Raw genomic sequence first — 13,122 nt, 5'->3', positions numbered from 1 at the left:
ACGTGTTTGTTTTTTAGGCTGATTTTAATCACTTTCAAGTGTCAAATATATTACAATGATTTATAGAGAATGTCGTAAAACGTTACTGTGAACATACTACTACAGGACAACTTATTTTATAACATACGCAATGCAGTGTACCGGTATGGTTTTATAACTTGGAATGTTTAGTATCAAGGGAGTAATGAACCCGACAAGCCACAAGTAATATTCATAACCAATATGACCAGCGTTGGTGGTGCCCAAATTCCTGAATATCTTTTCATCATGTTATATGATTTCTTCAGCGTATTTTACATATATTTCTATATTTTAAACGTGTTAGATATATATTCATTTATTCATGTGTTAGATTTAGGATTAAACATTCTCAGAAAAGTACATATTCTAGTACTTTTATAATGGTTTTGATATTAAGGGGGGAATGTTCTGACACACAGCTGTAAATGTAATTATTTAGCTTGCCTTCGTGCATCCTTATCTATATTTTTTGTTGTGAAACAGGTTTACCCGTAGAGTGTCAGGGGAGATGGCACAGTGGAGAAATGTAATTCTTGCAACCTACTGTAGCCTGTGGTGTTTATCATCCACTTCTACTTTGGTTCATGAATTTTTTGTATTCCTCCTTAGATTTTTACGTGCTTAAATACATAGAAACCGGGCCTGAGTGTATGTGCAATATGAATTTGTGTAAAGCATCATGTTTAGATCGGATAAATAATAAGATCAAGATCAAGGTGTAGTTGCAGAAGACTGGCGTCCTTGGGTTGCACTTGTCTGTTATTAAGATGCAGTGTTGGTGTACATGTACATGGACTTTCAGTAGTTGTCTATCGTGTAATGTCTTGCTAAAGAGGGCATTTGAATCGTCAGGGTTTTCAGTGACTTTCAACCAAATATGTCACAACAAAAGCATTCAAATTAAAAAATATTTGGTAAATCGTAAATGTTAATTTATTAGGCTAATACCTATTAAAACAAACTAGTTGTGTGGTTAGTACAACCTCCTCTTCTTCCGGCCTTTTCCATAATACAACATGGCGGACACGTACGTGTTTGAACCATTACCGTTGTTAAATCTCTTTGCATCTCTGTATGAATGTGAAATAAACAGCAATCTGCCATCAGCGGCATACAAATAAATGTTGATTATTCATTTGAAAATTTTATTTTGTGTTTTAGACATGCCATTACGAATTAATTACCCCTTTTGAACAGGGTATATGAAGCTTTACAAAAATGCATGTTTTCGTTCTGATACTATGCCCTCGACATTGTAGCTGGTTGTTTGTCAGTGGTTGAGTGTATGATTTTGATATGTTTACAGCAAGAAAAAGCCAAAGGTGCCCGAATCCCTGTTGAAAAAACGAAAACAGTTCCAGGAACTGAAGGCCAAGCGGGCCAGAGCAGCAGTCGATGCCAAAAAGGTGAGCACATATTAACGAGTTTGTTGCTGTGTATATTCATGTCAGAGGTGAAGCACAGAATATAGGCAAGGCTTACACGACAATTCAACTAGCTATCACTTTACTAACTATTCCATCATATATGATTGGTGAATATTTAGTTTATCAGCTCATGATTGTTTGACTTGCACACGTGCTGAAACTTCATAGAAATTAGATTTCACCTAAATTTCTTTGTCGTAATCTTTTAAAGATGTGAACTTTATGACACTCACTCACTAATCCAAGGTGAGAATTGCCTTTGGCTACATGCTAATTATAGTCCGTTTGCTGTTATATCCTACCAATGTAATGGTATATATATGTACGGTCGATACGTCTTAAATGGTATGAAAGTTAGTCTTTTGTCCATACTAAATCGTCCCTGTGATTGCAGACATTGGCATGGAGAAAAGGAAGTATTGTTTAACAAACGATCATGTACGGTTTTGCAGCAAACTGACTAAGTTACGTGTCAATCATTTGCTACCAAAGGTGCTCCCTAAGTTCAAACCAGCTGCATATTTGTAGTATACTAAAACTAATTTGGATCAAAGCTTGGATGCTGTATGGTTTGTTTGCATGTGCAAAGAAGAAAAACATGGCATCGCCTTGGCAGTGTTGTGAAGACATGGGGATAGGAAGAGGTTGCTTATCTTGCATCATAAGCTTATAAGGGTTGATTGAAGTGATGTGAGTGCGTGATGACATCCGTTCTTGTCAGTGTGCTGCTTGATTCCGTCATCTGTCCATATTGGCAGGTCAGGTGATCATATGCCTTCAGTTTGCCTGAAAACTCGGATGGGCTTTGTCATTTAACCTGTTGTGTGATCACTGATCACTCCAGTTGCTTAGGCCTGACCGCAGATGAATTAAATATTCACAGAATAAGAAGGGATATTTAGAATTAACTAATAGCTAAAATTGAAAGGGTTTAGTATTTTTTTTAACAGTTTGATAACAATTAAGGATTTGGAAACATTACACAACTGGTAGCTAAGTATGACAGTAAATGTTATGACGTCAGTAATCTTGAAATACAATCAGGATAAGATAGACGTTTGTTTTTCAAACCAGTAGTGGATAATACAGCCATGTTTCATTCATTCACTGTACAAGTTCTCCTGTATTTGAGTCCCTGAATGGTGATTTAAGGGAGTCTGCTATGTTGTGCCAAAGTGGTCAGTCGTCTGATGTAGACCCACATGTCCTATTATGTATCTTTAAACATCGGTGAACCAGAAGTTTTTACTAGTTTCACTGCTTTGACACTGAGTTCCCAGAGAGTGATTGACCCAGCCTACATTTATCAAGAAAAATATCAGCTTGTAAAGCACAATTGTAACTATAGTCTGTTTGCAGTGAAAACGTACCAATGAATTTCACTTTAAACAAAAAACTAAACCCAATAAAGTGAAATTAAGATTGCGAGTCCTCATAATTTTACCTTGCCAATTGAACATTTAAATCTCAGGATTCTATTTAACTTATGATAAAAGTTGTTTAACAAACGATCATAGATTGAAATCGTTATTACTGGTTTGTATTACAAGGGGGTAAGCGCAGTAGTTGGAACAGTGAAACAAATGCATGTGCGGTACTTGATGAGCGTTAACTTAGACCAACCCTACTTGTTATTGGTGTTTCATTTAATGTGCATACCCCTTGTAATACAAACAAATAAAGAGATTTGAAACTATGATCGTTTGTTAGACAACTTTTATCCTAAGTTGAATAAAATTCTGAGATTTAAATGTTCAATTGGCAATGTAAAATTATGAGGATTCGAAATCTTAATTTCACTTTATTGGATTTACATTTTTGTTTAAAGTGAAATTCATTGGTACGTTTTCTCCGCAAACAGACTATACATGTCATGCACCATTTGAAAGAAGAAAAGCAAGATTTTTGAATGTCAGCTTCTTTATTGTGAATAACACGACGTTTCAGAGTCTAGCTTGCTCCTTCATCAAGTTGGACCATTTGAAAGGTCTAATCTTACTGTTAATAAATGTGAAAGTTATATTTGTTTCACATTAATTCAATAATGCAATTACAACTTATTTTCATTTTCATTAAAAATGTAACCTTTCACATTCATTGCAGGGCTAGATTTAGTGCTTTGTTACTTGCACAGGTGCAACCCAGTTTTACAAACTGCAACCTAGTTGTTAGTCTAACTTGCACCAGGTGCAAGTCAATTTTTGAGTGGGTAAACTTCTGAGTAAACCATCTAAATAATTCAATAGCATATTTCTTTCATTACATATTGCAATGAAAGCAGTGCAACTGGAATTTGGCGGGTGCAGCTAGGCTTTTATCTTAGGTTGCACCGGGTGGAACTAGGTTAACATCCCTTAAATCGAGCCCCTGCATTGTCAAGCATGGAAAATCAGAAAAATGCCTGTTGTAGGATATCATAATGTTCTCTTACCTATTTCTATTATATATAGTGTCATATTTATGTAATCTGAAACACCAGGAAATACCTCCATTTTGGAATCTTGTAAAATGGAAACTTCATCAGACCAGTCACTGAAATGCTCGGCCAAGTCCTGCTTCACTGGGTTGAATCTCAGGTTGCAGAGAGCTGACCATTAATCCATCAGGTTGGATGTGTCACAGTGTGTCCAATATTTATCTCAAATTTAACATATTTTGAAAATATGAAGCTTCAGATGGATGCTTGTTGGTAGGTCATAAACGTGGGAAAATGATTAGATGTCTCTGGTTCATTACAGAGTCTGAAGAAGAAGAGGGGTATCATCTTCCAGCGTGCAGAAAAATATGTAAAAGAATATCGTTCCAAGGAGCGTGATTCTATTCGCCTTCAACGCCAAGCTAGAAAATGTGACAACTTTTATGTTCCTGATGAGCCAAGGCTTGCATTTGTTATCCGAATCCGAGGGTAAGTACGGGATACTCAAAGTTCACACATTATCTGAATTTTCCAACAGTGGATCTTGAGCACTGGTAGTTTCAGGCATCTGAAGTTCATTTTGGAGATCATTATCTTGTACAGTCTGAAGTATGGCAGTGATAGTGTGTGGCAGCAAACCAGGGGACCAAGGGGCTTGTAAGAAGGGATGAATATTGAGATATCAGTGTATCCATAAATACTGACTGTTGTTACTATTTTGATACAAATTTATGAATATTCATAGTGAAAAGGCAGTTGCCACTAGTAGTGTTCGATTAATTGAAATAATCAAGATTGGTCTCAGTGACCAAACGACCAAGACTGCAATCGATCACGCTTCTCATAATCTAACATAAACAATTTTGGAACTACTGTTTTTGTCTATGAAATAATTTGACAATGGAACATATCTTAGAAGTTGTCAGGGCCTGAAAACATGTTTATTTCTTAGAAAACTCACTCCACTAACTGAGAAGTCATGACTGAATATTTCTCTAAGACTCCAGGAAGTTTATGCTCATGATATATTAGTCATCACTTTAATGTAGCACGCTGCAACATGTTATACTTTTTCTGCAGTAACAACCTGGATAGAAAAATCTGAAAAATGACGCTAACCAATTTTGTTCGCTGGTAATGAAGTAATCATCAATTGTGAGAGTTCAACCAATTCCCAACACTAGCCACTAGTATATACTCACTGTACCCTGTGTTAACATGTGCAATAAGAAGGCAGAATATTCATTTTTAACTGCTCAACCAATAACTTTTATATGGATGGATGATTTTCTAATTTAGTGATTACCGAACATCTATCTACAGGAGAGGTGCAGTGCAAACTTTAATGCAGATTTTGTATTTTTGTACAGGATAATCATTATAAATTGTTCAACTGAAGTTAAGTCATTGTTGGGGGGATTAGTGAATCCTGCTCACATATTTGGGTTGTTGTGTTAACGCTTTACAATCAATGACACTTCCAATTTTATTTTGTCTTCTATATGTAGTCATCCCCATGCAAGTAACACTCTGTGCCATTCCGTGTAGAATGGTTCAATTTTTCATCTTGCTATATGAAAACAACCACCTCTTTAATTCCATGGATTCCTACCATGGAGTTCTCATAATGGTTGTAACATTCCCAGGAAAGTTGCTGTTGCCACGTGTGTGACCTTCATTGTTAAGCATGCCCTGGTTGTGAGCCCAGTCGCTTGTGGGTAAAGCCTGTTGTATAACAGAAACACTGTTGACGGTGGTATTGCCCCACCCTCTCCTCCCTCATGTGGGCTCAGTTGAGATTGGTTCTTTGTTAGCACCATATCCATGCTTGTGGGATTCAAACGGACCATCAGTGTCCCTAGAACAGTGTCTGGTAACTCTGCACTATAGAATTGACACAATCATATTTCCACAGATTTTCTATTAGCACCAAAGGATTAGTGTTCCTGACCATGATGACTGATCACAGTATCAGGTACTACACACGATTATGAAGAGTTATGAAAGTATATTTTGCTGTGTGTCCTTGTAGTATCAATGGCGTCCATCCCCGGCCCAGGAAGATCATGCAGCTACTTCGTCTCCGGCAGATCAACAACGGAACATTTGTGCGCCTCAACAAAGCCACTCTGCAGATGCTGAAGGTCATTGAACCCTACATCACATGGGGGTCAGTATGCATGATTTATAGTGCTTATCATGACATTTTCGAAGCCACTACAGAAACACTCGTTTTTGTTATCCCCTGCAACTCATTTTGCAGGGGGTATTAAAATGGACTCTGTGCGTCGTCCGTCCGTGCACATTTTTTTTGGACTCTTTTTCGTGCAGAACTCTAAAACCGCTCAATATTTCTTCACCAAACTTGGCACATACATGGATCTGGTGGTGTACTGGTGCCTTTTGGTTGTTTTAGAATTCTGAATTAAATATTTTTGGGGTTTCCATGGCAATAAGTTCGACTTTGACTGAAATTAGTGGTAGTGCTCTTTTCCCGAGCAGAACTCTAAAACCGTTCGATATGTCTTCACCAAATTTGGCACAGATAGATCTGGTGGTGTACTGGTGCCTTTTGGTAGTTTTGGATTTCTGAATAAAATATTTTTGGCGCTTCAATGGCAACAAGTTTGACTTAGCCTGAAATTGGTGATAGGTTATTCCTTACAATACTATTGACCCCTTTTGCCAATTGGTGTGTGTGTGTGTAATGTGTGTCGTGTGTGCTTGCCGTGCCTAGTGCTTAAAGCGTTAAGCTTCGTCCACGCCAAAGACCCAGGTTCGATTCCCCACATGGGTACAATGTGTGAAGCTCATTTCTGGTGTCCTCCACCGTGATATTGCTGGAATGTTGCTTAACTCTTTCAACACCAGTCAACCAGAGGCATTTACTGCCATGACACCGAGTTCCCAGAGACTCTGAGGTCATAGATGAAGCCTATGTTTATGAAGGAAATTATAAGCTTGTAAAACGTTATTGCTACTACATCCCATACACCATTTAAAAGATCTAATCCTACTGTTGATAAATATGAAGTTTATTTTTATAATATTATTCAAATAATACAACTACAACTTAAATAAAATTAATTTTTAATGAAAATGCAAGCTTACATTTATAACGTCCAGATAAACCACGAAAGAAGCAAAAACTATGGCGATTTTTTTCCATTTGTGACATGTCATAACATGCCCGTGCCTTTTTCTTTTATATTTTCATTTTTACGTAATCAGAAAACTATTATAAAAATATTTCTTAAATAATATGTATGGTCGCCTATTTCCCGATATCTGTGGCTTTCCGCTCGGTAACATGACATAACAACGGAAAATACCTCCGTTTTGAGCGTCATTATGAATAACATGGGAGGCGAATCGTCTGATGTCGGGTATCGTTCGAAAGCTCTGAACATCAACAACATCACTGAACCCTTGCCAAGAGTATTTTCACAGTTGTAAGAAGCGATTTTATTGGATAAAAATTGGTTTCTAATGACGCTTTTTAGCTACAGTCTGCTATAAGGGTGCGTGATTGGTCAAAATCATACCGCGTGACCTAAGGCAGCCAATCATATTACGGCAATGGATACCGTCCTAAATAAAGCGAAAACTTTTAGATTTAGGCGAAAGTTTTGGGTAAAATAATGCTATTTTGAACATATTAAGCAAGAAATGCGCTACCTATCGTAAATTATGGAACTTATTGGATGTATCGTGGTAGGTTATGACCTGTGACAAAATGCTTTATGTATATATTTTCGCATTAAACATCGTGTCCGAGTGAAAGATTGAGTGGCGAGAGCGGGATGTCACTTGTCAGTGACTTGACTTACATTACATGATCGCACAAAAGATGGAAATAATAATTTTATATGTGCGTTTGACAACTTTTATGAATGTTGTTGTTGATTTTATTCATTAGTTTATTCAATTTATTTAATGAATTCCTCGAAACATCGTTACTTTGCTCTTTGACAATGTTATTGTGGACCAGCTGCGAAGCATGTGTCCGAGAATCGTTGTTTTCAAGAACATTGCGAAAAATAGTTTATAATTTTAATTCTGCTGATAATATATGATAAATTTAAATTTAATAAGTGTTTTCAGACATTGTGAAATGTGATAGATTTAATATATGAATCATAAGTCAGGTAGGTTCCTAAAATTATGTCTGATTTTGGCGTGATGATACTGCCTGGCGGCAAAGCGGCCTCCGGTGTCTGGGGACTCATAGCGTTGTGGCGGCTTAAGCGGCCTGCGGTGTTGAAAGGGTTAACCCAACTGGAAAAAACACTTTACTCGGACGCCTGGCAATGTGTTATTTCCACCCCTGATGATTGTGGGTTTAAATCTCAGATTCACTCTGATTAAGAGTCAGATTTTCGCAGAAACCATTATAGATAGGGAAAACAAATTTGCTATGTGTTTTCAGTGAAATACACAATGCCATTTTAGAAAGTGGTCAAATGTTAACAGTAAAGTACAGATTCTAGTACTTTTGGGGTTGAGTCCCATCCGATTCGCACCCACACCCTCAGAGTCAGGCACCTAATCACCAGCACACAAAGTCAGACACCCAGACCACTCAGTACTAGAATCTGTACTTTACTAAGAAAGTGTAATCCCAAATATAACATATTACGTTTGACCACTTTCTAAAATGGCATTGTGTATTTCATAGCTGTCGTATGGGAGCTGTGCCAATTGACACTTATCAGAGGGGTACACTAAGTTTGCAGTCTAGACTACCAGTTGTCCGACTTCCATTTTTGTGGAAGGCGCGATGGCTGAGCGGTCTGGGTGTCTGACTTTGTGTGCTGGCGATTAGGTGCCTGACTCTGAGGGTGTGGGTTCGAATCCCGGATGGGACTCAACCCCAAAAGTACTAGAATCTGTACTTTACTAAGAAAGTGTTATCTCAAATATAACATGTTACATGTGTTTTCAGGACATGAATGCCTTGATGGAATTCGAAAACGGAAACCATGTTACAATTTGTTACAGAGTTATGGCCCTTGTCATGCGTTTCTTGACTATAGTGCGCATTGTTCCCAATCTGGACAGATTGTTGCAGAAACCGTTTCTCATTTAACAGCTTATGTATCGCTACTTGTAGGAAGAATGAATAGTTGTCAAAATAGGAACAGAAGACTGGCGGGGGATATTGATGACCATGTCTTCTTGTATATATTCTTTCTTACTGAAGTGGTGATGTGCTCTTGTCATTCTCAGCATCCACAGCTGATGGTGGTGTTTACATATTAATCTTGCAGACCCACTAACCTGAAGAGTGTGCGTGAGCTCATCTACAAGCGTGGCTACGGAAAGGTGAACGGCAGGAAGATCCCTCTCACTGACAATGCCGTCATTGAAAAAGCACTTGGTATGTTTTATTTCCTCTGTGTTAGTTTTGATTTTTTCTGAATTGAGGACTGTGAAGCTGAAAACATTCCATCAGCACAGGGCACCTACGTCCCCATCACTCCATTGCTTTATAGGCTGTGACATGGTTACTTACCTGTGCATGTTGTCGTGGTTACTTAGCTATGTGTGTGTCGTGGTGGTTACTTAGCTGTGTGCGTGTCGTCGTGGTTACTTAGCTGTGTGCATGTCGTCGTGGTTACTTAGCTGTGTGCATGTCGTCATGGTTACTTAGCTATATGTGTGTCGTGGTGGTTACTTAGCTGTGTGTTGGTCCTGTGGTGGTTGGTTACTTAGCTGTGTGCATGTCGTTACTTAGCAGTGTGGATTACTTAGCTTAGTGTGCGTGTCGTCGCGGTTACTTAGCAGTGTGCGTGTCGCCTTGGTTACTTAGCTGTGTGCGTGTCGCCAGGGTTACTTAGTCCTGTGAGTGTCATCGGTCACTTGTCGTAGTGGTTACTTAGCTGTGTTTGGGTGCGTCGGTTACTTAGCAGCGTGTCGCCTTGGTTACGTGTCGTGGTCGTTGGTTACTTAGCAGTGCGCGTTAATTAGCCATGTGCTGTTGGTGGGTTACTTAGCAGTGCGCGGTCGTCTTGGTTACTTAGCAGTGCGCGGTCGTCGTGGTTACTTAGCAGTGTGGTTACGTGTCGCCTCTTGGTTACTTAGCAGTGTGCGTGGTCGCGCTTGGTTACTTAGCAGTGTCGCGTTGTCGCCTTGGTTACTTAGCTGTGTGCGTGTCGTCTTGGTTACTTAGTCCTGTGAGTGTCATCGCGGTCACTTGTCGTGTTGTCAGTGGTTACTTAGCTAGTGTTACTTGCGGTGTCATAGTGGTTACTTAGCAGTGCGCGTGGTCGCCTTGGTTACTTAGCAGTGTCGCGTGTCGTGGGTAGTTACTTAGCAGTGTGCGTGTTGTAGTGGTTACTTAGCAGTGCGTAGCGTCGTGGTGGTTACTTAGCAGTGCGCGTCATCGTGGTAGTTACTTAGCAGTGGTGCTTAGCTGTGTTTGCGTGTGGTTACTTAGCAGTGTGCGTGTCGCCTTGGTTACTTAGCAGTGTGCGTGTCGCCTTGGTTACTTAGCAGTGTAGCGTGTCGTGGTAGTTACTTAGCAGTGTGCGCGGTCGCCTTGGTTACTTAGCAGTGTGAGCGTCATGGTAGTTACGTAGTGGTTACTTAGCTGTGTCGTCGCGGTAGTTACTTAGCAGTGTGCGGTCGCCTTGGTTACTTAGCAGTGTGCGTGTCGCGGGTTACTTAGCTTGCGCAGTGTCGCGTTATTAGCGGGTCACGCGGTAGTGTTACTTAGCAGTGCTTAGCGTGTCGTGGCGTAGGGTTACTTAGCAGTGTGCGTGTCGCCTTGGTTACTTAGCAGCGTGTGCGTGTCGTGGTGGTTACTTAGCAGTGTGCGTTGGTCATGGTAGTTACTTAGCAGTGTGCGCGGTCGCCTTAGTTACTTAGCAGTGTGCGCGTGTTGGTTACTTAGCTGTGTAGTCGCCTACTTAGTCCCGTGAGTGTCATCATGGTCGTCTTGGTTACTTAGCTGTGTGCGGGTTGTGGTTACTTAGCGTGTGTAGTTACTTAGCAGTGTCGCGTGTCGTGGTAGTTACTTAGCAGTGTCGCGTCGCGGGTAGTTACTTAGCAGTGTGCGGTCGTGGTAGTTACTTAGCAGTGCGCGGTCGTCGTGGTCCATGTGTACACTCAACCTTCGTATTGATGGAATGCTGCTGCTACTGCTGTACCATATCACCATTTTATCCAAATCTGTTACATAATGATAATCTTGATGTTTTGCAGGCAAGTACAACATCATCTGCATGGAGGACTTGATCCACGAGATCCTCACAGTTGGACCTAACTTCAAGATGGCTGCTAACTTCCTGTGGCCCTTCAAGCTGAACACTCCAAATGGAGGCTGGAGAAGGAAGTACAATCACTTCAATGATGGTGGTGATTGTGGTTACCGTGACGACAAGATCAATGCTCTGCTGAGGAGAATGATCTAAATACATTGACAGTTGATTCTTGGGACAACAAAGCTGCAGAAATTAAAACAACTGTGATGTAAACTAGATATTGTTCCGTCTTTTGTGAAGTAACGCAAATATTTTCAAGCATGGACCAATCATTATTACATAAACATGTCTGAAGTTAAATTAAGGCTCAGCCTAAACTGCATCCAACATTTTTACAGAAATATTTTCAGTATGAAAACAGTGGCTGACCTGACTAAACTGAATTAGTATTGGAAGTTGGTGCCAGCATAGTGCAAAACTGTTCTGGTGTCTGTTGAAGCTTACGTAAAACTTCACTCATCAAGGAGTTTTACACAAGCAATCCACACACTTCAGCCTTGCAAGACAGTTATTGATGGCTGTCATCCTCAACTCTGTTAGATAAACTGAACACTCCAGCCTTTCATGATGACACCTTTATAATTGTTTTGATGGGCAATCTAGAAGTTGGTGACTCAAAATGAAGCGCATAACTTTATGGATGACTTATTTATTGCATTTTGCTTTTAGCTTTTAGCTTTTAGCTCTATGAATAAATAAGAAGTTGTCATCCATAAAGTTGTATGTTTCCACCTTTATAATGTTAATGGTGGTCAACTTCTGTAATTTTAGGAACATGACAGATTTGAATATATTTTTACTCCATCAGCAAGCAGATAGTTTCATGCATGTACATATGATACAAAAGTGATCACAACAATCCCTCCAGTTTTTCGGTTGTGCAGTTCATGGATCACTCCTGTCTGCTGTTTGGTCACTGTGGAATGCGTGTTGGGAGTTTGTGTGTAGAATGCGGAAAGCATGTTGGAGATTTGGGGGAGGAGAGACTGAGCATGCAGTGGTCTATATATGTGCATGGTTCATGTTATCAACCAAAGTCAGATTATAGGTGGAAATGACAAAACTCTGACAGTGATAAAAAAAGTTTATGGAAAAATCTTTGAGAGCATCATACAATGGTATTGCACTGCATGCAAGTACAGTTTCTGATCACTGTCACAATATCACAAAACTGGAAATACAGGCTGACCTACATCTTGTACAAAAATGGGCACAATGTGTGAAGCCCATTTCTGGTGTATCCTGCCGTGATATTGCTGGAATATTGCTAAAAGCGGCGTAAAAATGCACTCTCACTCACTTGTACAAAATAGCTGGGAATGCATAAAAAAACTACATATTTGAGATGACTAGTTATGAAATGCATATACACCACTAAACCATTGTTAATCAAATATGTCCTATTTTGATATACACCTGACATGAAAATCGGTGGAACATGGAAACCTGAATGTCCCTATCAAATTACTCTATTGAGTATGTTATGTTCTGTAACATCTCCTATGATCCTTACCTGTTGGAGACTTGTAATTTGTCTTGTGTAACAACTTTGGGTTCAGTCAAGGTTAGTGCACACTGATGTACTTTAAGAGACACAACCTGGATTCTGATAGACAAACTAGATGTGGGCCCATCAGCTTATGCAAGGACCATGTATTGATGCTAAGCAATCCTAGATACCTTGTGTGGATGGGCTGAGCTTAACATATTTCAGGAATGAATGAAACAAAAACATCTCTGGAGCAACATGTTTACAGTAAATACAGATCTGTATCATATTATACTCAATGTTTCAGCAATGATGGCAATGAAAGCAACTTTCAGACTACACAGAAATAACTCCTGAAATATGTGTTCAGTGTGAGATACTCGTGGAAACACTGGTACAAATCCCCACATCCATCAAATATGTCAAAACAATAAAAAAACATGCCAGCAAACTAAGTATTCATAATAACATATTGCTGGGTGCGGCGTAAAACAAAACTCCCTA

The 13,122-nt window shown here is 39.5% G+C and overlaps 1 protein-coding gene across 1 annotated transcript; it reads left to right on the top strand.

The window, feature by feature from the left end:
• The first annotated feature begins 972 nt into the window (after positions 1-972).
• Positions 973-11,345, top strand: LOC124288977 (60S ribosomal protein L7-like). The gene is made up of 6 exons (XM_046725576.1): positions 973-1,048; positions 1,328-1,427; positions 4,187-4,353; positions 5,897-6,034; positions 9,135-9,244; positions 11,071-11,345. Exons 1-6 carry the CDS (start codon positions 1,038-1,040, stop codon positions 11,277-11,279), a joined length of 735 nt encoding a protein of 244 aa, XP_046581532.1. The 5' UTR covers positions 973-1,037; the 3' UTR covers positions 11,280-11,345.
• Positions 11,346-13,122: the final 1,777 nt, after the last annotated feature.

Source organism: Haliotis rubra, unplaced genomic scaffold (genome assembly GCF_003918875.1).
Source record: "Haliotis rubra isolate DU_JTF1 unplaced genomic scaffold, ASM391887v1 Scf43, whole genome shotgun sequence".
Taxonomy (NCBI): domain Eukaryota; kingdom Metazoa; phylum Mollusca; class Gastropoda; order Lepetellida; family Haliotidae; genus Haliotis; species Haliotis rubra.
Note: the sequence above shows the minus strand (reverse complement) of the source record. Positions and strands in the feature narration are given on the sequence as shown.